This window comes from Lepidochelys kempii, chromosome 2 (genome assembly GCF_965140285.1).
Source record: "Lepidochelys kempii isolate rLepKem1 chromosome 2, rLepKem1.hap1, whole genome shotgun sequence".
Lineage (NCBI taxonomy): Eukaryota > Metazoa > Chordata > Testudines > Cheloniidae > Lepidochelys > Lepidochelys kempii.
In genome coordinates, this window is record NC_136381.1 from 101,837,160 (window position 1) to 101,864,897 (window position 27,738).

At 38.9% G+C, this 27,738-nt stretch overlaps 1 protein-coding gene across 8 annotated transcripts in view; it reads right to left on the reverse strand.

Annotated features, from left to right (window-relative positions):
• The window catches only part of ZNF516 (zinc finger protein 516), a 129,123-nt gene that overhangs the window by 57,728 nt on the left and 43,657 nt on the right, over positions 1-27,738 (reverse strand). For all 8 annotated transcript variants that reach the window (XM_073331783.1, XM_073331785.1, XM_073331782.2 and 5 more), the window contains one exon: positions 15,566-17,589. In XM_073331783.1, the coding sequence (XP_073187884.1) occupies positions 15,566-17,468 (1,903 nt within the window). In that variant the 5' untranslated portion in view covers positions 17,469-17,589. The remainder of the gene's footprint in view (positions 1-15,565; positions 17,590-27,738) is intronic.

The window sequence follows — 27,738 nt, forward strand, 5'->3', positions numbered from 1 at the left end:
TAAACATTAAAACATCAGCTCTTTCTCTTTATACATATATATCACTGTTTTTTTCTAAATGCATAAAATATTCTTCTTAGCTTTCTTAAAATTTGCTGAGTCTCATGGAGTTTTTATTGTGCAGATTATTTTTGGCCTATTCTGGCCTGTAGTGTTGTATATCCATATTAGTACCCTATTTCTTCCTTCTTTGGAAACTCTCAAAAGTAAGGAGTGAAACTGCATGCATCCGATGAAGTGAGCTGTAGCTCACGAAAGCTTATGCTCAAATAAATTTGTTAGTCTCTAAGGAGCCTCAAGTCCTCCTTTTCTTTTTACTGACCAAATACATACTTTATAATGTATAGTATTTTGTGCATTGCTTCAGTCTCACAGAGTAAATACTAGAGAGTGAATCTAATAAATTAAATATTCCAATTTACTCAACACATCTTAAATGGGACTTTTTTTAAATAAGGTTCACGCTGTGACAAAGCTCACAAAGAAAAGGTCAAAACAGTATATTTTTTGCCTGGTACATAAACAATTTGTTAAACATTAACATCACACTATTCCCATAAATATTTTCTTTTATTAGGCTCTTGTGCCCTGATAATGCATGAGATGAAAACTTGTAACTCATTTGTAAAATAAAATCATAGGGCGGAATTGCTACCAGCTTTTTTATATATAAAGTAGCAAAAATGGGAACCTCCACCTAGGCCCTGTGTTTCCTGTACAACTAGTGAGATTTGGGATCTCCCTTCCAAACATGCTTGTCATCTGAGGAAAGGAAAATGCCCCTCAAATACAAATAGTTCAACCCTTCCAGTCTATCTGCAAGTCTAAATCCTTCTTTTCTTGACTCAAAACATCCCAGATAACTGTTTTCTGGCAGGTAAAAATTAAATCTTTCCCATTAAAGTTTCAATTGGTATTCAGCTATCTGACCAGTTTTTCAAGGCTTCTGAATGCGGGTGTGAAATAAATGTAGAAAAAGAGACTGCTGCAAAGTACAATGACTGAAAGTTTTCAGAATTAATGGGTTCCATATGCATTGTGCTGTGTAAGGTGTACTTCCTGAACTCTCTATTACAGAAGAGAAGGATCCATTTGTTTAATTAACTGCTTAAAAGGCTTTACCACCTACTGAATAAAGGCTGAATCACGGAAACCAGTACACAACTGACTTATTCAGGCTGTGTGCTCAGGTCAATGTGTGAAGAAAGTGAGGGAATGAAGGAAATAGAGTCGACCCCCAAACTCAGGGTCTGCTGCCCTACCTTGGGGTAGGTTGGTGGAAGAGACAGATGGAACCTTGTATACTTGTACTATTATGACCCTGATTCAGCAATGCACTTTTATTCCTAACATTAAGCAGCCTATTGAACACTTGATCTAGCCCCCTTAGGTTTGGATTCTTGATTTTTAAATACTTGGGGTTGGCAATACTGAATCTGCTAAATAAACTTCCTTGCTACTAACACTATCCAACCAGGCAGACAGTTTTCATTTCTGTTCTCTGAACATAAACTTTTTTGGAGAAGAAAAGGGATGTTATTCATAGATGAATTAATGCTGGTTTGTATACCCCGTTAGATTTTAAAAAGTAGCCAGTAACTGAAAAACAGAACAGCTGATCAATTTTAGTATGATGGTATCATGTATGCACATATACATAAAATACTTTAACCGGACAAAGTATTATAGTTGTCTGACACACACACAAAAGTATTTAAAGCTTCTGAAGGATTAACATTTTTGGCTGTCTCTATGTAAACTCATGTTTTACCAAAGTTTTGAAATGGCTAGCCCAGAATACAATTCCCATAATACACTGTATATTCAGCCTTCCAGCCTGATGGCATTTGCGGTTGGCCCTTATTGTTAAAATACATGCAAACTGTTTCACAGAGAAGGGGGGAAAGTACTGTTGTTTAAACTTTAGATTTACATTTCTGGAAAAAAAAAACTCACAAATTTCCACACTATAGGGCAAATAATAATCCAGACTTTCTTTGGGTTTTTTTCCTATTATTATTTATTTAATTTTTGCTGACAGCAACTTGCCTCAAATGCTATTTAAGCAATAAGACATGACAAGACATATGCTATTTTGAGATAACACATACTTCTGAAGTGCTGTCAGGTAGAGCTGGTGCCTTCAACAGTCTGACGAATCTGTTATCTCAAAGTAACACAAGGTTTAGGAGCGTCTTCTATTACAATTATAAACTAACTCCAAATTCAGTTTTAAATCAACCTTTCTGTATCCCCGCAAAGGGGGAAAAAATTATCTTGTGTGGAGTTTCACTATACTTCTGGAACTACTATAACTTTATATATGAGTGGTTACACAATAGTTTAATAATACCATCATGAATTGGCAACAAACTCTGTTCAGTTGATATCTGTTCTCAGACATGGGGCATACTACTACTTTGTCTTATTTTCTTGTTACTTAAAGTAATAAGAAATGTTAACATTAAAACACACAATAATTTGAGGGTTGTGAAAACCAGCAGACTGAACTGGCAGCTTGAAACCAAAGTCTTCTGTTTATCTAGTGTAAACTTCCCCAAAATGACCTATTTACATTTACATGTTTCAGCCATGATCTGGACAGATCACCTCTAAAGGAAAAAAAGTGGTTAACTCTCCATGTGTAGTGTAACTGAACTTGTGTCCTGTGGCGTTTCCAATATGCATCAAATTGTGATGGTAATTATTTTTTTTTGGCTATATGGATACTTACCCATTAGAAGTTGGAAGTTTTGCCTTGTAAATATGTAAAATGTTCCTTTTCCTTGTCATTAACAGCAATATGTTGTAGTTGTATTGGTTGGCTTAGCAGTGTTAATATGACAATTCTCCAGGGAACTTATTCCTCCAGTTTGGCATGTTCTTTACAGAAAACGTGCACTAAATAGATTTCAGGAATTGTAAGTGGCACTGTATAACTTATATTAAACTTTGGGTGCAACTACTACGATTGTCAACTAAACTAGTCAAGGTAGCTTATTATCTTACCTTTGAAGTAACTTCCAACAGCTATAACTAAAAAAATAGAAAAGGAGTACTTGTGGCACCTTAGAGACGAACAAATTTATTTGAGCATAAGCTTTCGTGAGCTACATGAAAGCTTATGCTCAAATAAATTGTTCAACTCTAAGGTGCCACATGTCCTCCTTTTCTTTTTGCAGATACAGACTAACACGGCTGCTACTCTGAAACCTAAAAAAATAGAGGTGCAAATATGGAGGCATGCTCTGGTTCCTTGAACCTCATTTCCCCAAAATGAACAAGACTGTTGACCACCACCATGTTAATAATTATGGTCAAATCAGGCCACAGATTTTATACAGCAATCAAAGACAAATTTGACCCTAAGAGACTAGAAACTCAAAGTCCTATGGTGCTGAGCACTCCAGGAAAGTACTTAACACTTACGTAAATGGGACTATTCATATGCTTAACATTAAGTAAGTACTTAAATGTTTTGCTGGATTGGGGCCAGAGTGTTCAGCAACTAGTAGCATCTCACTTTTTATAGACATGAAAAACAAAGCAGCAAAGAGTCCTGTGGAACCTTATAGACTAACAGATGTATTGGAGCATAAGCTTTCGTGGGTGAATACCCACTTTGTCGGATGCAAAGCCACCATCAAAACGATTGCCTACATTTCTACCAGTCCATCACTGTCCTTTAGAGTAATTCATAGATGTGTATCAAAGAGAAATGACATAATAGCAATAGTCACAAACTTGGTACAGTAAGAAATCTAAGCCAGAGTCCTAAGCAGGCTTTAACAAGCCATCTTGGTGCATGATAATGAATCTGGCTCGAGGTTGCATTATGAAGAGTATGTATGAAGCATAAAAAAATCCCCAAACCTCGAATTTTATGAGCAAAAAGAGTGAGTCTTCATGTCAGTGTCATAAACCATGAGAGATTCTAGTCTGTAAATCTAATCCAAAGAGTAAAGCAGCTCCAAGACATAATACTCAAACAACCCAGACATCAAAAGATATAACAAAAATTAGAGGTGTCACCTCCAAAACAGCTACGTTCAAACACAGATTAGTTCTCTACTTTGCATCTTCCAAGCACCCCCAATGCAGGTACTGCAATGTCTTGTAGGCAATTAAGAGACAACTGAAAAAACAATGGGCCTCACTGTGCTCTCACTCCAGTTTTACACCAGTGTATTCCATTCACTGCAGTGGAAGTATTCTTGACTTATACTGGTATAACTCAGAGCAGACAATGTGCTGTCTGAGCAGAGTACGTGGATGTCCATCTAAGCTAAAATAATCTTCTGTCTGGGTAGGTAACTGATGGGGAGGAGGGGGGAGGAAGGGAGGAGAGAGAGAGAGAATGAATGCCCAGTGAATACCACAATTGTAAAACGCAACTTCAGATAAAAAGTTGACCATTGGGTGATACTGGGCCTAATTCTGCACTAACTTTACATCATTTGCAACCATTAAGAATTTATTCCATTGCCTCCACTGAGAGGCACACTGCACCCACTCTTAAATCTAAAGCACTAACAAAGAAGACCCGAGTCTGGATTTAAGGTGAATTGGGGCAAACTGTGAACCAGGACATTAAGAGCAGCAAAAAGATCTAACATCAAAGACATCTGTACAAATCCCTCATCAGCAATCATTTACAGATCACTAGAAACCCTTTAAAAGAAGCTGCAGTGCTACAGACATATTTAGAAATCAGATTCAAAACATTACCGTTATCAATTCCATTGTCTGACACAGGTTTCACGGTCTGGGGTTTTTTATCTCACAAAAAACATCGCAAGACAGGGGAACCTCTTAATCAGATCTACCTCCACATTTCAGGACATGATTTAATGAGTATAAATGTCACATTGAATTACATAGCATGCTATAATTGAAACATTCAAAAGCCCAGTAATAAGCAAATCCAAAGTTGCTATACAGACTTTCACAAACCAACTAGACCAAGGATCAAGAAGCGAGGTTTTTGAAGAAATCAAGCAAGTTATTCTCCAACTGGATATAGAAATTGAAGGTGTATGTATGGAGATGTCCTTAACAATTGCTGAAGAAGAGCAAAAGGTCACATACACCAGCGATCAAAATACATACAATAGATTTAACCTAAAGAGGGAGATTTTTGAAGGAACAAATGAGTTAGGTGATTAACTGCCATCTGTGCTTTTCTGAATCTCACAGTAAAAAAATTTTTTTTTAAAATGTTAAGAGTATTCAGTAAACAAAGAATGGATGCTGGCCATACAAAATAACGTAGACATGACTAATCTTTAAATGCAGGTAACTCCAGTCTACGTACCTTTCCCAGATCTGAAGAGAGCTATGTGTAGCTCAAAGCTTTTCTCTTTCACCAACAGATGTTGGTCCAATAAAAGACCTTGCCTCTATGTTTTCCAGAAGTTACATCCCCAAGCTACTGGAGTTATATTCAGATCTAGTGGTGCTTAGCACATCTTCAACAGAGTTGGTATAATCTTACATGTCTAGGTAGTAAAAGTTTCTTACACTGTTTTCCAAATCTTTTCACAATACCCTCACTTTCCTAGTTTTCTTTTCAAACACATACGGCTGCAAGGATTAGGAAATCCCTTAATACGTTGGTACAAATTTTTTCTAAAGGGTGGAATTACTAATATCTACAGCCTCATTTGATATAAGCTGCCATGTGCTCCAGCTAAACATGCTGCTCCATCGCAGCACTTCATCTGCAGTATAGCACAGGTCTACAGAAATTATCTAGCCTAACTGTGGTCCTTTGTGCATAAAAAGAAATGCATAAAAAGAAACCCTCTATCTGGCCACTTTAAGAGAAAGCAGGGGGTCCAGTGCACCTGTGACTGATTACCTGTTGCCCAACTGGGCTTAAGGAAAGGCACCTGGGTCTCATAAAGAGGGAAACAGGAAGAGGAAGCTGGAGAGACGAGAGCTGCTGTGGTGGCAAAGCAGTCTGAGCATTCAGCAAACACTACCCCAAACAGTGGGGGTCTACGCAACCCCCAATCTCAATGGGAGAGACAGAATCATCAGAGCCTGGGATGAGCTGATAACTGTGCCTAGTGGAGAGATGGAGCCAGAGAGACCTCTGGGAGGAGGGGCTGCTCCCAGTGGGAAACTAGAATGGAAGAGACTTTACTTTGGGTTTGACTTTACTCTGGGTTCATTTTATATTAATAAACCAGTCCCCAAGAAGGGAATTTGTCACTGGACATAAAGTTTCTGTGAATAACTGGGAACCTATGGAAGGGAAACTGAGGCAGCGGCCTGCAGTCCCACCCTTGGCTATGAGGGTGTGCTTGGGAGTCGGCTGCCCTTTCACAACTTACCAATTATAACTAAATGCTTCAAGTGAAATCATCTACTGCAACTTGGTAAAGTGCAAGAAATGGGTGAACAGTCACAGCAGCAAACCTACTATTAATATATCTATAACCTCCAAATGTTGCTAAAGAAGTTTTCTAGGAACAGCAAGAAAGATTTAATTTCTGGGAAAGTGAATCATTTAACTACTGAGGTGTCCACAGCTAGGCCAGCATGCCTAAATCACCAACTTGACTGGACCAGATATTATCTGTACCACATTATCTGCTCCACTGTGAGAGGAATTTAAGCTACTTGTATTGTATGCAAATACTTTGAGCTCATCTACTCACAATGCCTCAGATTCAGTAAAACGGAACCTAGAAAAAAGGAACTTGCCAATCAGAAACACAGTGGAAATAACCCAAAATGCCTGCAGGATAAAGGTTAGTTTGTATGATGTCAGTATAATACATAAAATTACACAGAGAGCACAGCTAGCAGGCCAATACTCAACATGTATTTGTTCAGCTCTAATCAATCACTTCTTCCATTATCTGCTACACAGCTCCTGCATTCATCTTAAAATAAGGGAAGGCCAAACAATTTGGCATGTAGACCTTAAAGCCTGTATAATTGGAGGATTAGTCATTCCCATATACGTCCCCTGGCTTCTCTGATCTCTCACCAACACCCTTCAGTGCTTCTAGCTATCAAACCTTTCGTTGTCATCCATTCCCTTTTGGTGCAGAACACTCATTTCTGTTTTGTTCGGTCCTCTCTCTATTCACATTAGCCCCTGGTAATCCAAAGATAAATGGAAGCAAACTGTGGCCACTGGCCGTAACACTAGAAAGATACCCACTTATGACCATTTCCACTGTAGTCCGGAGCAACATACCACACTCTTAAAAGGGGTGCTGTAAGATTCTGCTATGAAGTGGTACCCTGGCCCGATGCTGCTCACAAATAGCACTCTGCCATCTATGATTTGCAAACACATTCCAGGCCATGCAGTAATACCACTGTCTTCCTGTGTGTGTTAGAATAGTGCTCTCAGAGTGTTAACAAGAATGGTGCCAAAGAGAAACCAGTGCCACCAGTGGTTCTTGAAATGTATAGAACCAACCATGTTTCAAGCTACACACTGATCTGATCTTTGTTTCATGAGTTTGCCAAGAGTGACAGCTTGGGCTTTGCCAGATCCCAAACCTTACATAATTTCTCTTGTGTGTGACTGCAAAGAACTGGGCCCTGGCCGCTGTTTAACCCCCATTCTACATTTGTGTCATCAACCTGCAGTGATATTTGAAAGTACTGGCATTAATCACCCTTTTGTGTGTAGTTCTGAATTAGTTTTGCTAATAAAGTATGCATGGGGGTAGGTGTTCTATACTGACAGCCAACTCAGACATTGTCAGATTTTGCTGATGTATTGTGCAATTGTGGCATTATGCTTTTTTCCCCCCTTCTTCATTTGTATACAACTAATCTAAATTACTGGAATTGTTCTTATTTGTAATTATTGCACTTTGTGGAAGTCTAAGACGTTTTCGTGCACAAATGGTTTAATGTCCAGTCATTCCCCTAACCTTTCCTTTTCAGGTTCTCTTATGGGTTTGCCTTTCCATGGCAAACCCTTAAGCTTCAGCAATTCTAGTCTTGCCATTTATTAGGAATCTCTTAGAAAACATAAAAGCAATATTGCTAACTCCTGTGATTTTTATCACAAGTCTCATGATATCCTTCTTAAAGTCCAGTCAACTGATTATATAAGAATCTCAACTTTCACTGGAAAAAGAAAAAGGTTTCTAATCCTCATGGTTGAGGGGAAGAGCTGGAAATGTGACCCAAGAAGGCAAAAAGACCTAAATTTATTTTTTCTTAAAATTTCATGATTTTTAAGCCAGTATCATGACATTTGGGGAATGACTTTTATATGCTTGGGGCTGGCAATACAGCTAAAGTATTGTTATGCTAATTTTAGTATCTTGGGCCTTTTTTATTCAGTGCATTCATCCACATTACAGTGGTGTAAATTTTAGTGTGAACTGGCCCGTTGAGCACTAACTGGCCCATGTGGATCCTGAATGGTGCACACTAAAAGTCCCCATTTCAAAGAGTACTACATTAACATGCACTAGTGAACTTCTAGTGCGCGCCAGCAGGATCCACAGAGGCCAATTAGTGCATGATAAACTAGTGTACTCTAAAAAAGAAAAGGAGTACTTGTGGCACCTTAGAGACTAACAAATTTATCTGAGCATAAGCTTTTTTGAGCTACAGCTCACTTCATCGGAAGAATTTACACCCCTCTAGTGCAAACTAAACACACCTTTTGGGCTTTGCCAGATCCCAAACCTTGCCTTATTTCTCTTGTGCCCACAGAGTAACAACACAGATGCATTCTACAGAACTTTAAAAACCCTGACACAAAAGTATCCCACACTGAAATATCCTGTTCCTTACAGGGAGATAGGAAGCCCTGGGCCAGAATTAGGGGCATACAGAGCCACATGTGCATCTGCTTATACCTCAGACGCACCAAGACAGAAGGAGCTCTTGTATGTGCAACTATGTTGTAGATTATCTCCCCATATGCCCTCACCAATAACTCATTTCTTCTTCCCTAAATATAATCAATCATACAAATAAGAGCATTGTATTCTTGGGGCTTTATTTTAGTTTTTTAAATTACTCAAAAAATAGGGCTTTTATCACTTCTTCTGGGGGAAAAGTTCTCATAGATAAGCACATTTTTTTCTGATATTGTCTCCATTTTCCTTTGCTCAGTATCATCCCATTATTTTTAGTTATACCTCCTTAGACCACCCTAAACAATTGTCAGCCAGCTCTAGTATCCACTATTACCCCATGCCTCTTTGAGGATAACTGCTTTCCAAATACTTCTCTCCCACTGCATATATTGCTGTTAGATTACTAGGAGGAAATCCTGAGAAATTCACACTGTCTTCAGTGGGGCCAAGAATTCACCACTTGTCCCCAAATGTATTAATTTACAATTTTCACAGCTGAATTCATTTTGTTTCCTGCTCACGTTTCTAACCTCCTAATGATCTCTCCCCCAAAAGGCTAGTGGTCACTACGTAGGGTCAGTCTCTATTTTTGGCAAAATAATTAGCATTTTCCCATACTCTAATGAATTTCAACAGACTTCAGAGATTCCCCCATAGTTTTTCCCCAATACCCCAATTTATAGATATATCAGATATAGATATATAGATATATATGCTATCAGTTATGTGTCTCTTTTTAATATGGCTGTGTGCTCAGGGTTGTTTGCCATACCTCCTGATATACATGTAATAATATGCTGTTTTCCCCCGTTTCAGTTCATTAACCAAAACATTACATAAAACAGTGTCTAACCATTGATTCCCCAAGAAATCCCACCGGACAAGTTAAAAACTAAAACAAAACAGGCACTTCTCCAGTGCCTAGAACTTCAACCACAACCGAGAAGAGGTTAAGAGCGCTGACTTCTTGTTCTTGATATCAAGAATGTTCAAGTTAGTCTATAACTATCAACTATAACTATATGACCAGGAGAGGATGTGCTTCTGCTGCCAGATATGCTTCCATTGCCATCCTAAAGTTTTTGTTTTGGTAAACCCTTTCTGAGCTCTCTCATCTCTGATGAACATGAAACAATAGTGATGTGACATCCTACCCTTACATATTTTTTTTCTTAACTGCAGTAGCAAAACACCCTGCTACCCTGGGAGTAAGTCTGAAGGGCTTGCCCCTCACTGATCCTCTTCAGCATTCTCTTTCCCTCACAACCTCCACTGTGCTGCTCAGTTCAGCTCCTGGCCCCAGACTTTTATAGTGGAGACCCCCTCAGGGAGTACTAGGATTCATGTGTCCTTGGGGATAGAACCTGTATGGGGGAGTCAGAGACTGAAACCAGGAAAGCAGCTCCTGAAGTAGTCTAAGCAGGGACCTCCCAGTACAGATCATAGAATCATAGAATATCAGGGTTGGAAGAGACCTCAGGAGGTCATCTAGTCCAATCCCCTGCTCAAAGCAGGACCAATCCCCAACAGGTGATGTTATCAACGTATTTTCTACAGTTCCGACTAAACATTCTGCCCCCTGTGCTGATTGGCTGTTTGCTCCAACCTTCCCCCCATCTTTTGTCTGTCTTATCTATTTAGATGGTTAAATTCTCCAAGGCAGGAACTGCTGCCTACTACTCTTGTTATACAGTGCCTAGCACACTGAGGCTCCATTCTCAATGAGACCCCAGCCACTACTGTAATAAACATAATAAATAATAACAACATGATGCATCAGCTACAATGAGCAGCATCAGTAAAAGGGAGTCACTTTTTAAAATGTAGGAAGAAGCTGGAGGAAGCTGGGAGAAAAATACAAGACACATAAAAGGCAGAGGCAGAGAAGGGAAGGGAACTAAGTGTAGGAGAAACTTTCCCACTTGAATCAGGGTTCCCGCTCATGCACAATGATCTCTCTCCTCTTCCTCCCCTTTCTTGGTGAGACCAATTAGAATAATAAAACTTCCCCCTCCTCTATCCCACCTATAATAGTTAAAAATCCTGGTTTTCTACAGTTACTTTATAACTTTTTTCATTCAGAGAGAGAATGCATACTTGGGGGAAGTAATTTATTTCCTTTGCTAAATCCCTTGAGCACTACAGTGGAGGATACAAAATATTGTTCTTCGGCTGCTTGCTTGTTGCTCTGTAAAATATTAAATTAAAACTACATGAACTTGCTTCCCCATTTTCCCACCAGCAAGTATTTGGCAGTCATGTCGTCACAGTTGATGCTTCTGTCTAGATTTCAAAACTGAAATAGCCCATAATGCCTCAATGAACAAACTGATGTTGTAGCACTTCCTAAGCATCAAACACATCGTGACTCTAGTTTTTGTTTTTCTGTTGTTGTTTCTTGCTTGTTTGTTTGTTGGGGGGGGGTTTACAAGGTCTTTGCAGAGATCAAGCTCAAAAGGACACACACACAAAAACAAATAAAACCCCAAACCCCCACCCCCCCAGTTACCTGCTGACAGAGATCTAGCTGGATCACAACAAGTTAATGGGGAAGGAATGGAATGGCAGGTGTCTTCCCATACTGTTTTGTTTTAATGATCACTTTGATATGGAGAGCAATAATTCTGCCTGTTTGGTGCTTCAGGGCTGCCCACAGGGGGATCAAATTAGGGTGCCCACTTTCAGCCTAAAAATAAAGACACTATCTTGCATGTCCTGACTTTTTTTTTTTTTTTGGCTCACCAAATTATATACTTTGGGGGAGAAGCAGATGGGCTAAAAATAGAGATTGTTTCTCCTTGTACTTATATGGAAATGATGCATGACCCTTAACCTACCACTTTTAGTTAAGATCTCAAACTAACAAAAAAAAAAAGCTGAAGTCAATGTAAGTGCTGAGCAACAGCTGCTTGCACCTGGCTCAGGCAGCTTCAAATGCAACATAATGGAAATGCTGACATAACCTTATTTGTTGGCGCCATTCATGCCACTGACAAACAGTGCACAGAGATTGTATCTTTTCATAGTGCAGTTCCTTCTTAACCGACAGTATAGCTCATGGGCTACCTCTTCTCCCTCTGGCCATCACACAGGCCACTCCCCTCTCATTTGCATAACATTCCTATGGCAACTGCAGTGACTGTTTACATAGAAAAATGATATAAGGAATGCAATTTTTGGTCATCTTTTAAAATGATTAACAGCTGAATAAAAGGAGGAGAGCCAACACCATGTGACCTGCCAGCTTTTCACAGACCATCAGCAGTTTGCTGGTTTGGACTAGAGTAAATGGTGGATTCTCTGTAACTTGAAAAATTTAAACCAAGATTTAAGGATCTGAATAACTCAGACAGAGGTATGGGCCTACTGCAGGAGTTCTGTGGCCTGCAATGCTATAATAGGTCAGTCTACATGATGGTCCCTTCAGGCCTTCAAGTCTTTGCAGCTATAAGTACTCCATACACCAGTTTGGGAGCCTCTGATGGATGGTAATCTGGGTTTGCAAACTCAACTCACACGGCTGAGAAAGAACGATGTGACTCTAGCGATTTAGCAGAGGATAAGTGAAGGGTAGGAACACTCTGTATTTGAGAGACTCAGAGCTATTTTGCATTTGGTGCATGCTTTTTGCTCCTCTAATATGACTCAATTCTGCGAGGTGCCATGCATTCTGGCCCCAAACCAGCAAAGCACATGCTCAGCTAAATTGTACTGTTCATATGTTTAAAGTTAATTATGTGCTTAAATGCTATGTTGGATCAGGGACAGAATGTTCAGCCCTCTTGCAGGATCAAGGCCCTTTTAGGCTCGCAGTCCCACAGTAACATATACAAGTTATGGGGAAAGGAAGTTAAGATGTGAAAATAAAAGTAAATGATGTGATTTTAAATAGTCTCATGAGTACCACGAGGTTTGCCCAGCCACATTCTGAGTAAAAACAACACTGTAAAGTGAATGTGGGGAAAAGAAACTACAGCTACTGAAGATGGCTACTGTTGTTGCTGCTTGAGCTTTGCTATTGACTAAAAAGGCCACCTGACCCTGTGAGATTAACTAGAAGAGCCTCAGCAGAGGGTAGCAAACCATAACACTTCTAGGACAAAAGACAATTTAAAGAGCATAACAAAGCATTTGATTTTAATGGGGCTGTCCGGTTGTAAATGAAGGCAGAATCTGGCCTATACTCTATAGACTTCAAGTTTTAGTTCATAAAGGAGGGGGAAAGCCTCATGAATTGAATAAGCAACCTCAAGAGGGCTAAAATTCCTTTATCTGAACAAAGTATTCATACAGCCTGATGGACAGAATGACCCAATTCTCTATCTCTAAATTGTTGACAGTATAAAACAGTTGAATAGCATATCCATTAAACTGCCTTATCAAAGAGATATAAATAGAGGAAAATTAAGATACTGATCTTGGCCTAAAAATTGTGTTCTACTTATTCTATTTTCAATTAGAAAGCTTTGTCAGCTATGAAAAATGTTCACTTCATTGATATCGCTAGTAATTATTAAATAAACTGCATTAACAATGTGAAGTAGCAACAGTAAAGTTCCTTAACTATACAGTAGTCCCTTTGACGAACTAGCTCTTCAAATGTGAAATTGTGGAATAAAAAATGAAGCACACAGACAAACAGTGCAAGTGCATCTATTTACTGATATTCATCTTTATTTAGCTTGATCAGTTTGCTACTTTCTCACTGTTCAATACGAAAGGTGAGAACCAATTTGCCAACTAAAGAAAATGAGTTTCCTATTGGCACTGGGTTATTATGAGAGAAATTGCTGCGTAACTTTAAAATGTTTTCTCTTCTGAGATCAGTGTTCAGAAGTTGAACTGAGGTAGGAAAGAGATAAGGCTAAAATCAAATGATTAAGAACAGTACAGAAGAATAATTTACTCTTTGAGCATTATATGAAAGGACTGTTGCTGTTTTGAGCCTGTCTCTGGGGAGATGATTTTCCATCACAACTGTTTCCACAAAGGTATTGTGCATTGCACTGGTAGAATTTCACAGCCTCATTTCACCCTGAATGATGCTGTATTTCAGTAATTCCATATTGAATCTATTGTACAGGGGCATTTCAGAGAGTGCCCAATGGATTTTAACATGAATGCAATGAGTATACTTTCATAAACTTTTTTTAAATTGCATAAATACAACAATAAATGGACAGACCAAATTTTGAGCCTACTATTTGGTCAAGTGAGCATGACATAAATACTTAAGATTGATCTGTCACTAGTACTTATTAGAGTTGTGGTTTTTAAGATGGGCAGGGAAGCACGTAAGAATTTGGCTTTGGTATTTCATTAAATTAACCTTCTAATCTAATGTGCCCCTGGATTTGCCCATCTGGGACTTAAGTCCCAGTGAAGCTAATAAAGTTGAGAACGCACAGTGAAGTCAACCCAAGACAAGTTTTGTTCCAAAAAGGACATTTTAGGCACCAAAAAAGGTTTTGATTTTTATAATGATTTCAACCCTTGGAGGGACAGAGGAAGAGGATCTAAGCATTACATTTAGAAAGAGATATATATATGCCTTGTAGTTTCAGCTCAAACTTTGACCTCTCTTAAAATGATCATAATCTGATGGGAAATGTCCAGTGACAAAATATATCCAACACCACATCATCACTGCTGTCAATAATGATTAAATATAGAACTTAATACATGATCCTGGAACATGTTGCTTTTCTTCTATGACATTCATTAGCCAGCTGAGGAAGCATGTGTTAACTAATATAGTTTAAAAAATTTCCCAGAACTGTGCTGGTGACTTCCTCACTGATGCTCCTGAAAACAAGTTAAACATTACAAAACCTGGATTAGTTAGTTCTTCATGAAAGAAAAAGAAAATGTGGGGAAATGTCATTGTTTGCCAAATGGAAAAAGCAGAGGGCTAGTCAGGAAAGAAATGTTTCTCTCTCATTTCTCATAGGGTATTATTATAAACAAAGGATAGTAAACAACAAAAATTTAAAATGATACAAAAATGCTTAGTGTTTCTTTATATATTTACTTTGCTGCTATTTGGGGAATAATTTGTTCCATTTAGCTAGAGTTGGACTCAGAGGACTGCTTTAATCCAGAGAGATTAATTATAGCCTTATAGTTATAACACAAGTTTGGGGAAGCAAAACACAGAAAAAGAAAAGAGGAAGAAATGCCTTTCTCGTTAGCAATTAACAAGTTTATGTGCTTCAAGGTTATAGCAGGCAAACTGTGCTCTAACTACATCTGTATACTGAGAGCAGAAAGGGTGTAAATCAGGGCAAAACTGGGCCTGGAGATGTCTAGGAAAGATACTGCTATACTGAAACTAACAGCAGAGATATTGAAGCAAACAGCAGAGGTAACTGCGTTGCTAGGGGTAACTAAGCTACCTCTCAGTTGTCCTTCATTTGAAATCCAAATTTACCTGTATCTTGCAAAGACCTCCTGTGACCTCACTTTTATTATTTACATCAGAAATGCTGAATCATCCAGCTGGGACTATAAACAATGTTAATTAGGCTACAGAATTGATGCACATTAATTTTAAGCTTCTTATGGTATTTTACTCATCTATTATTGTGATCCTTTGCTTCTTGCTGTGTCCCACATTCAGGCCCCAGGAGGCTAAGAGGCATGGGACCTACAAGAGCTAGACACAAAGAAAAAGTAACATAGGCAAAAGGGGGGAGAAATGTTGTGTATGAGCTTACCTAGTGATGGTTCAGGTACTCCTTCCTCAAAACTGTCCTCAGCACCCTCCTCACCCATTCCAGAGGTCACAGAATCTTCTGGGGCAGACGCTGAGCCGGGAGTGCTTGGCCCACTAACAGAACCAGAATCCCCTTCTTCACTGCTGGATCCATACCGGTCTGGCTGAGCAATGGTCCCACTCTCACTGCAGCTCCTGCGTTCTTTCCTGTGCACCCGTGAATGGAGCACCATTTGGTGGTACGTGCGGAAAATCTTTCCACACTCAAAGCACTCAGTGGACTTGTTTTGGGATGCCCTTCTACTCTGCCTTGAGGAAGGTCTGTAGTCCAGGTCACTCTGAGCAAGGATACAGTTTTCTCCTTGTTGCACATTGCTGTTCTTCTCCAAGCGCCCACTGACACAGCTTTTCTTCTTGGGGTTGCTGGAGGAGCTGGGTGAATCCTGATCTCGCTTGCGCTTCTCCTGGCTGACCAGAATATATTCTCTTTTATCCTTGTCATAAGTCACATCTGCATCAGCAAGGACTTCATCCCATCCCACATATTTTACATACTCAGAAGGCTCTGCTACTTTTCCTTTGGTGGCCAGCTGCCAGGCCTGGTAGCTACTGACTGGATCCAGCTCAGCTACCCTTTTTCCAGGCTGTCCTCTTGTAACTCTATCTATCCCTACAGCAGACCTCAGATTCAGGCACTGTAAGAAAAATTGCTTATTTACAGATGGATCTGGGCTTCCATCAATTAACCCCTCACCTTTGTTCTCAATACTGCTTCTTTGAGCTCTGAAGTGTACAGCATTATGTGCTTTTAGGCTTTCCATATTTGTAAACAGATTCCCGCACTTGGTGCAAACTTCATACAGAGATAAACCAGTCACAATTGTTTCCTCCTGAATCACATTATTAATAGTGGCTATGGGCTCTAAATCATTTTTTGGTTTGTTTTTGCTCCCCGTCTTTGGACCGTGTGATTTCATGTGGTTTTTGAGAAACCAGGGCTCTTTAAATCTCCTGCCACAAATGTGGCATCCATGATCAAACGATCCTCTATGCTTTTTCATGTGAGCTTTGAGAAACCAGGTTTGACTGAAGGCCTGACCACAGACTTCACAAGGAAATTCCCCTGCATTCAGCTCACTCTTGCAATTCTCAGTGTAAGCTTCCCCGTTTGGAATTTGAGCTGTAATATGGTCTTTCTCTATATGGTTTAACAGCGTCTCTTCTCTTAATGTCATGTAGTTACAAAGCCTGCATTTGTATGGCTTATGGACTTGATGTAGGTGCTGTTCCAGGTCTTTCTTTCTCTCAAACTTGTTTTTGCAGAAGTTGCACAGATAAGTGGGTAGCTTGCCATCTTCTGCAGGTTGTGCCTCGGTGACAACCTCCTTCTTGCTGCTTCTCAATAAAATCTTGCTGTTGTCTGCCTGGGTTGCCCCATTCAGAATCTTGTTGCAGGCAGATGTACTTTTGGTGGGGCTGGTGCATCCGTCAAGGCCTTCTGAGACTCCCATCTCTCCAAGCTGTGCTTCTCCCATCTCCACCTCATGCCCCTGACTTAAAGTGCCTGTTCTGTGACTCCGAATGTGTATCTTCAGATTGCCCTTTTGGGAGGCTCTGTGGTCGCAGTAAGGACATTTATAGGGCTTCTCTCCTGTGTGCTTCCTCATGTGCTGAGACAGGGAGCTCTGAAAAGGAAAACTCTTGCCACAGATGCAGCAGCTGTGGCACATGGACTTGTCTCCATCAACGTCGTTCTTGTTTATCTTGCTAGGACTAGAGGATCTTCGTAATTCCATCTCTACCTCCTTGCTGCGATCCATCTGAACTACTGCAACATCGGTCGTACAGGGCAAAAGGACAAAGCCTTGTCCAACAGCAGAGGGCTGGGCTGTGGTTTCAATCATACGGTTCTGTTGAGTGTTCACCTCTTCATTCTCAGGTTAAAGTTTCCCCTATCAATTGCTCGAAAGAGTCTGGGCTGTCACTTTATTCATGTATGTTCTGGAAGCGGATGGCAATAAGCACCTGAAACAAACAAAAACAAAAATACAGAAATTGTGTAAGTAGATTATTCAATATGTTTAAAACTATTTATACTTTTCCTTGGGTGCTTTTTGTCACCAGACCCAATTTCAAAAACATATTATACTTTGATTTATTTTAATAATAAGCATTAGCTTATATTAATATTCCATAACATGCACATTTTAGTTTAAATGGTTAGCATTCAAAGCAACATTAATTAAAATATAATTTGGGGTAAAAACAATGACATACACAGGGATAAGGGACATCACGGTTTAAAAAATGTGTGCACGCCATGGGCAGGGTGGATAAAAATCAATGATTTTTTTTTTTTTTAAAAAGGATTTTTTAAATTTAAATTGGATTTTTTTGATAAAATGCTTTTTGAGGAAAAAACCTATCTAAAGATAGTTTTAATTAAGATATATCTTTAAGCTATAATGTCTCATCATGGAATAGAGATTATACATTCTAATTCTATAGTATAAAACAATATATTCATGTAATATATGAGAAAAGTTTTGTAAATGAATTCCAATAGTTCATGGATTAGGGACCCAGTTTATGAGGTTCCACAGGCTTCTGTATAGATTATTTAGGTTAATCTATCTACCCAATGGGACTCAGTGCTCAGTCTAGAAGTTACCATCAGAGATGCTTAGTTTTGTGGTTCTCAAACTGTGGATTTGTGTCTCCAGAGATAATATGCTTGTTAACAGCAAAAATGTTTTAAATAAATAAATAATATATAGAGGTGAGAAATAACAGACCTCAACTCTATTGTCCCTCTGCAAATTTGTGTAGACAGAGTCAATCCCTTACCTCTCTCTAAAAGTGCAAAGTTTCAAAAGGTTCAATGAATAGAAGATTGTTGGGGGCAGAATAGATCTGGACAAGGAAAAGAAGTCTGGAGATAAATGTGAGAAGCGAGGGACATATGCTTGTTTTGTTAAAATATTATGTTTGCTGTTGAAGAAAAAAATCCAGAATACATAACGTTGTTGTTTTAGTTAAATAAAACAATGTAAATGTCTGTCGGGTGAAGTTCTCCTCCTAATACAGCATGGCAAGAAAATCCTCCAAATATTAATGATTAAGCTGTTGAATTGGAGACAGTTCACCTCCCAATGACTTCATAAATATATGCTTCAATTACCTTTAGTAAAAGAAATAACCAACCAACTAATCTGAAAAGTTTTCAAAATAAATCACTGTTTAAAAATGTATCATGTGTACCTTCTAAAAATGAAACCTACATCTATCTCTGAGTTGTGAAGAATACGTATTAAGGTTATACCAACCAACAAAAATGCACTTTTATGTAGAAAACCATGATGAAATCGAGTCTTCCTGGATAGTGATTTAAATCATTATTTAAATCAATTTAATTTAAATCAAATCCCCACTGGCCATGGGCTCCGTCCCCTTCCCCGTCTTCCCCCCAAAAAAAGTATGAATAAAGTCTCAACAACAGGAAAATCCATTTTCAAACATTCTTATATTTCTTATTTCAAAACCGAGAGAGAGAGAGAATCCATATGTCTGTATGTCTCTGTGTATATCTTTTACATTAGGAAACAATTTCTTGAAGTGGTTGTTACACTTTAAGTCTGTGGCTTTATAGTCATGTATAATTTCATTTAAAAATATTTGCTTGCCCAGAGATAAAAGACTTTTCTGTAGACTTTCTTTATAGAATATTGTACCCCTGTTGAAAATTACATTAAATTGTATTTCGGGCAGTTCCGCTGTGCTTGATGTGGGGTGTACTTCATGTAACAGGAAAGCAGACTGCAGTGCACTTCACATTTTGATTGAAAGGGAAACCATAATACAGAGATTGACAAAGTGTTCTGTGTATTTAAAGATGATTTCCTGTTGGGCATCCAGTATGAAAAAAAAAATGCTGATCCAAGACATAGGCCCCAATTCAACCAAGTAAATAAGCATGTGCTTAAATGCTCACTGTAATGGTTGTTAAAGTTATGTCAACGGAACTTAAAGGTAAGCATGTGCTTAAATGCTTTGCTGAAGCAGATCCTTAGTTATTAAAATCACATTGGTCAGTGATGAACAAATAGAATTTTAAAAGCTGTTGCATGACAGTATGTATAGTAATAACCATCTTTAAAACTGGGTCCCTTATTTATCTCAGCTACACAACATATATTTCCCCATCAACTCGCAACCCTGAGCACATAAAAAAAGAGAAATAACGTTATTAATGTTATAAAATAAGCTTTTCCAGTCCCCTTATATATACAAAGCAAAAGTTTCTCAGTTATTTGTAGCCCCCTTACCCAGTTTGAACAGCAAGTTCTATCTGAAGGAAAGAATATTGTATGCACTAATGGATGAAGTCAATCCATTTCTTTGGTAGTAAGAAAAGAAAGCAATTTCTTAAGATGTGGCCAGATCTAAACACAACCACTACAACCACACATACACACTTTCCACTGGAGACTTCTGATGCAAAAATCAAAAAAAGAGATTTACAGTTGCAAACTCTAAGGTCTTGTCACTTTGTTCACCACAGATTATTCTGAACTGGGAAGTGAATAAATGTAGTCTGACCATGAACATCATCATAAATCTAAACACAATCTAAAATAATTAGATTATTCATCTCAGGCACTCAGTTACATTCCCTGGTAATAACACTAATTATTTTTAAGCTAACCTAACTTTTCATTTTCTGAAAAACAATTCAGTTTAGATCTTCAGGGTAATTAATTTTGGTTACTAGCTGTTTATAGTTTTAAGAGGTAAGCATCACATTATCTACCTTTTCCTCAAGGACCAATACAACTACAAATATCTGCAAGAAACACGTCTCAAATTCAATTGCATTTCTTTCAAATGAAACACATTTTTCTCTTATGACTATGTCCAGAACTGATGTACTACATTATCAGGGGAAAATCACATCCGATCAAGAGCTCAAATGTCTAGCTGAGCAACAAGTTTGCAAAGAGAGCATCTGAACTGCTGATCCCTGAAATTAGCAGTTTAGGACTGAGTTGAGGGACAGCCCCGCAAGACACATGCTTGGCTAAAGAAATAATGGCCGTCATTCAGGCAACCAGAAAGCTGTACCGAAAGTACAAACAAGCCAGAAAAACCCCACATAGGGTAGTAATGAGTGAAGCAGTTCAAATAAATTAACAGCCCAACTTGAACCATAAACAAACTTTTCCTGAGCTTCAATCTCATTGCCCTATTATTTTTAATTTTTCCAAGCCTGGAAGCAGTGTCAAAATGGTATATTGGACAGGGACCAAGTAAAGGGAAAACCTGTTCTCAGGAAATTTCCAGATCAGCTTGTTGAACTAAGAGTTTCAGATAAGTTTCAGAGTAACAGCCATGTTAGTCTGTATTCGCAAAAAGAAAAGGAGTACTTGTGGCACTTTAGAGACTAAACAATTTATTTGAGCATAAGCTTTCATGAGCTACAGATAAGCATCCAAACTTGGGGACAGATTTTCAAAGGAATTTAGGCTCTTTAAAATGCAGACAGGCACCTAGTGGGATTTTCTAAAGCATCTATGCAGGTTAGGTGCCTAACTCTTATTGATTTCAACGGGAGTTGGGTGCCTAACCTGCTCAGGCACTTTTGAAAAATCTCAGTAGGCACCTATCTGCATCTTTAGGCACCTAAACACCTTTGAAAATCTGTTCCTTGGTTACTGGGAATCTTCTCCAGGATACCTAGGGCTGTGAAAAACCTCACTACTACCTGCCCTTAGTGTGAGGAAACCACATTTGTGCCTGTCATGGGTCAGCTCCCTGACTACACCAGCCACAAGCAACCCATGCATTCCCCTTCAGGCCTTGCAGGCCCTGCAGTCACTCTACTGGTTAGCAATTGGGACACTCCAGCCCTTGAGCCCTTCAATCACTTCCCTGGAGTGCCCAGCCCCTGATCCACAGGAGAACCCCAGTATTCCCAGACTCGCTGCTTCCAAAGAAACAACACATCCTAGCTTATCAATTCCACCTCAGCTCATCACTCCACTTAACTGAGAGCACTCAAATATGTTTACATTGAAACAAGTGTAAGTGTATTAAACAAAGCACAGTGATTGAAACAGTAGCAAGTATTAGAAACAAACGGTTACATATAAAATAAAATCATAACATGCACTCTAAAGCCTAGACTTAATTACCAAGATACTCTCCCGTCTTGTAAAGTAATTCTCACCCCAAATCCTTGCAGCACTTTACTGCAAGGCTTGGCATTGACCCTCCATTTATGAGACAAGCATGCGGTCCATTTGCCTCCTTTGTGAAAGATCTCATGTGTTTGTTTGCACTCCTAAATAAACCAGAACAATTCCTTGTCTTTATTAATAATAAGCAGGCCACTCCTCTGTACACTTCTTCTCTTGTAGGTTTTTCAATCTCTTATTTAGCCCCTGGCTTAGTATGTCAATAGGCATACATGTGAGGCACTGAATATTCACATGGTCAGACAAGGAAATATGTCTTATCTGCTGCCTTAGGACCTTTCTGAGGTATGTCACCTCACCTCCTGGGGACCTGCCTTAACTCCAAGACCTTAAGAATGTAATTTTCTGTATAGATACATAATCCTTAAATATTCACAAATGATTATGATGACCAGTGGGCTTCTGGTTCTCAATACAGATCTCACATGCCACTCTTCAGCATACATCTGACACAGGAGATTCCTGTACAACCCTATGCATCCCCTGTTCCCTCTGCCAGTTGGCACCAAAGGGTCACAGTTACTTATTTGACCCCCAAACCATCAACCTTTTGAGACGGACTCCCTCATTGGAAAGTAATACAAGCTCTTCTAGTGCTTCTGCCACCTGTCTGAAAGTCCAAAGATACATGCTTAAGAGACAAACTTAGGGCTTGTCTGCACTGCACTGTAGCATGGACTACAGGGGTGTGAATTGAAGAGTGCACCAAAGATTTGTGTGCTCTAACCGCCCCATACAGACGCTGCTGGCACAATCTAAGAAGTACTTAGCTCACGTTACCGTACTCCTTTTTCAAACAGGACTACAACAACATGAACTAGGTACCTTTTCCTTCACACTAGCAGCTTCCAGACGTGGCAGTTAGAGTGCATCTCTTTGTAGTCACATCCCTGTAGTCTATGCTAGGGTGCATAGACATAGCCTTAGTCATGTGAGAAAAGTCCAAGGAAAAAAGGCCCAAAAGAAAAACTTTGCAGCTGGAAAAGGAAGGAAGGAATCCTTGCTCCTCTCTCTACAGTTGCTATTGCAGAGAGGGAAGGAGTCCTTCTTTTTTATATGCCCATGATTTCTCTCTGCCCCCACACACAGCCGTGGCATATTCCACATTTAATTTTTATAGCATTTTCATTAGTGAAGAAAAAAAGTTACTTATGTAAAATCAATCACCCATCCTTTCAGTTACAGATGGTCAAAATTTTCCAGCTGAAAATCCTGATTCAACAAAATCAAGATGTTTCATTGGAATATATCAATTTCATCAGTCTGATGGGAATTATTAGGACTGTTGATTAATCAGAGTTAACGCACATGATTAACTCAAAAAAAGTAACTGTGATTAATCTTACTGTTAAACAACAGAATACCAATTAACATTTATTAAATGTTTTTGGATGTTTTTCTACGTTTTCAAATATATTGATTTTTATTAGAACACAGAATGCAAAGTGTACAGTGCTCACTTTATATTATTATTTTATTACAAATATTTGCTCTGTAAAAATGATAAACAAAAGAAACAGTGTTTTTCAATTCACCTCATACAAATACTGTAGTTCAATCTCTTTATCATGAAAGTGTAACTTACAACTGTAGAATTTGTTACATAACTGCACTCAAAAACAAAACAATGTAAAACTTTAGAACCTACAAGTCCACTCAGTCCTACTTCTTGTTCAGCCAATCATTAAGACAAACAAGTTTGTTTACATTTATGGGAGATAACGCTGCCTGCTTCTTATTTACAATATCACCTGAAAGCAATAACAGGCGTTCGCATTGCACTTTTGTATCCAGCATTGCAAGGTATTTGTGTGCCAGATGTGCTAAACATTCGTATGCTCCTTTATGCTTTGGCCACCATTCCAGAGGACATCCATGCTGATGATGCTCGTTAAAAAAATGTGTTAATTAAATTTGTGGCTGAACTCCTTGGGGGAGAACTGTATGTCTCCTGTTCTGTTTTACCTGCATTCTGCCATATATTTCATGTTTATAGCAGTCTCCGATGATGACCCAGCACATGTTCGTGTTATGAACACTTTCACAGCAGCTTTGACAAAATGCAAAGAAGGTACCAATAGTACCAATATGAGAGTGCTAAAAATAGCTACAGCACTCGACCCAAGGTTTAAGAATCTGAAGTGCCATCCAAAATCTGAGAGGGATGAGGTGTGGAACATGCTTTCAGAAGTCTTAAAAGAGCAACACTCAGATGCAGAAACTACAGTACCTGAACTAACAAAAAAAAATCAACCTTCTGCTGGTGGCATCTGACTCAGATGATTAAAGTGAACATGCGTCGGTCCGCAGTGCTTTGGGGTGTGGTTGAAGCATGAAGGGACAAATGAATCTTTAGGGAATTTGACATGTAAATATCTTGTGATGCTGGCTACAACAGTGCCATGTGAACGCCTGTTCTCACTTTCAGGAGACAGTGTAAACAAGAAGCGGGCAACATTATCCCCTGCAAATTGTAACCAAACTTGTTTGTCTGAGCAATTGGCTGAAGTAGGACTGAGTGGATTTGCAAAAAGAAAAGGAGTACTTGTGGCACCTTAGAGACTAACAAATTTCGTCAAGGCACTGAATTTAGCCGTATGGAGACTCTTTTTCTTTTTGCGGATACAGACTAACATGGCTGCTACTCTGAAACCTGTCATTGAGTGGATTTGTTGGCTCTGACGTTTTACATTGTTTTTATTTTTGAATGCAGTTACTTTTTCGTACCTAATTCTACATTTGTAAGTTCAACTTTCATGATAACGAGACTGCACTATAGTACTTGTATTAGGTGAACTGAAAAATACTATATCTTGTTTTTTACAGTGCAAATATTTGTAATCAAAAATAAATATAAAGTGAGCACTGTACACTTTGTAGTCTGTGTTGTAATTGCTTGACAGCCCTAGAAATTATTGATTTCAACCTTATCGTTTCAACTTGTGTTATAATTTGTAATACAACAAAAGTTGAAACAAAATATTTCAGTCTTACCAGAAATGTTTCAAATTATTGTGTGAAAAATTTGAGATTTTCACTTTGTCCCAATCTGAGATGAGACAAAATCTCATTATCTCCTGCAGGATGGAAATTGTTTTTCAACCAGTTCTAATTTAAGTCTTCTTCCTGTATTGTATAGAGACTGGCTCATTGTGTCACGTGTAGGCTTTAGAAGGCTGAATGCCCAGTACACAAACATATGGTAGATGAACAATCTCAGAATCTCTCATCTAACTGTTTGAGTGCTATGCTGATTGTCACATTGTTAGAAGGATTCTTTGCAGAATGCTATTCTCCACCAGGAAGGGAGGAAACTGTGAGTTCAAAATGAAAATATCCACTTTGAAAAGAATGCTTCAATGCCTCAAGACTGAATCAAAAAGGAAAAACAAAACACTACCCTTAGATGCTTCAGTTAACATTCAGATTATTAGTGACTGTTTCTTTCAACACTTGGCCTGGTGCAATAGGTGGAAGCCACCAGCTGTTAACTCACTACAGTTGATTACTGTTTTAAAATAGATTTAAAGGCCCTGATTCTTGGTCCAGCTGAGCTGTGTTTGGTATGGCATCTAGGGTGAGGCTGACATTACACCACCACTAAGCTCCCCCACTGTCCCCAATGCTACTTACAGCTTGATCCAGCAGCAACTCTCCAGACACACACACACTTCTGCTCACCATGCTACCTATACATGCTGGGAGCAGAGGATGAAGGTATTTGGCTACATGGTGGAGACGTCTCAGCTGGCCAACCAGACAACCATTACAGCCCCTTTGTGCCAAAAATGGAGTAGATACAATAATATACATTATATGAAACCTAACCCCAAATTCATGGCTGATGGCTCTAAAATACTTACACATGGACAAATGCTTCACAAAGCTTAGATAGGTAGGTTATTTACTTCTTTTATAATATCCTGAAACCGTGAACAAGACTATTAAAAAAAAAACTAACTTTAAACTGTATTATGTGGACTGTAGTGGCCACAACATTACATGAAGGAACAGGTCTCCACTGACAAGAAAAACTGCAGAAAAGAATCAGATACGGGCAGTTACAGTGAATTTTTTCAAGCAACAGGACATTTTCAATTCAGATATGTGAATTCCAAGCCCTGGATGAAAGGAGCACAGAATCCATTGTAGAAATGTTGCTCATCACGTCTCCTAGACTGAGGATTCTGCAGATCACCACTCCAGTACACTTCTCCAACAACAACAAATGCTGGCACATAATTGTGTGAAGAAGGGATCCTTCTGGTGAAGGAGCAAGAGTACATAGCAAATATAAATATGTTCAGGTGACGTAGTAGTATGTATCAAAAGAGTGATAACTCAGCAACCAGGCCTTCCAGTTTTCAGGAAGCTCAAATTAGACAGCTGAAAGACTTTTCTGTTCAAGGGCATTCACTGTAAGGGAAAAACAGAATTGAAGTATCTAAAAACGGGATAAGAGATAGAGAAATTCCCACCATTTTGCAGCATTGCAGCCTCAATGATCTATACTACTAAAATACTCCCACATTATAGGCCTCACACCAGTGCATCCCCATTGATTTCATGGCAGAATTTATAGTCTTCTGCAAGAACATTACAATGGTTAGTTTTATATTGTTTTGATCAAAGTCATGATCCTGCTGTTCTTACTTGAGCAAAAGTCCTACTGAAAATGCCTTCTTTAGTCCTTTTATGGACCGCTTCATTTGTCTATATCCCTTTTACTCTGTCTTCAGCAGATAATATTCTTTCGACCAAGATGGAGGGTGGAAGAAAGTGTGTCTTTAAATAGTAAGCCTACCCTTGAATTCACAGGAAATCCTGGCATTCTCTGGCCTACAAAGTAAACCAATATTAGGTAAAGGCAACATGACTTTGCATTGATTTTCTGAGAGCTGTCTAAGTTAATTCTGCCAAAAAGCTATCCAAAAAACTGAGCCAGTTATAAAGGAAGACTTTCTAATTTTTAAAAGCATTTAATTATTTAAAGCAGAAATCCTAACACCACATCTCTGGAGGTTGTTTAAACCTTCCAAAATTGCCATAGGGGACTGGAAATGAGAGAGTTAAAAGGGCTGCTAGAAAAATAGACCAGGCATTTCTATTACTCTGAGTTTACTTCAACTCACTTATATGTTTGTATTTAAATCCTAGAGTAGCATTTTACTGTATTTGTTAATTGCTCTGTTCTGTTTTCCCCTGAAGCTGAAGAGTCTATTCCTTTTGTGTTGAAAAGTTTGCAGTTCTAACACTGACACATTATTTTGAGCTTCTTTGACTCTCTACTGCTCTGATCTAATGACATTCCACAGCAGGCCTCAAACGGACAGCCGGGCCCCAAAAATCAGGGTCAGGCCATTCTGAATCAGCACCACACGCGTAGCAGAAGAATCATAGAATATCAAGGTCGGAAGGGACCTCAGGAAGTCATCTAGTCCAACCCCCTGCTCAAAGCAGGACCAATATCCAATTTTTGCCCCAGAACCCTAAATGGCCCCCTCAAGGATTGAACTCACAACCCTGGGTTTAGCAGGCCAATGCTCAAACCACTGAGCTATCCCTATCTTATACCTATATACATACACAGTGCACTCCTTTTATAAGAATCACTTCCATCCTGGATTATTTGATTCTTATAAGCAGAGCATAGGAATGATTTTGTCCCAGTGGGTTTGATCACTCTATGTGGTTGATTCTTAAAAATGGAGTGCAGTGTATATATATAAAAAGATAATAAAGACACCTCATGCTGAAAAGGCTTAGGTAGCTGCAAAGAAGTGATGTGTCTCAAGCCAAAAGCCAGCAGAACAATAAAAAGTCCATAACCCAGTTTTTAGTGCTTTCTAAAGAAGCAGTTCTATGAAAAGGTTATTCTTGTGCACTGCTACAGGGTATGTTGAGAAACACAGGGCTGTCA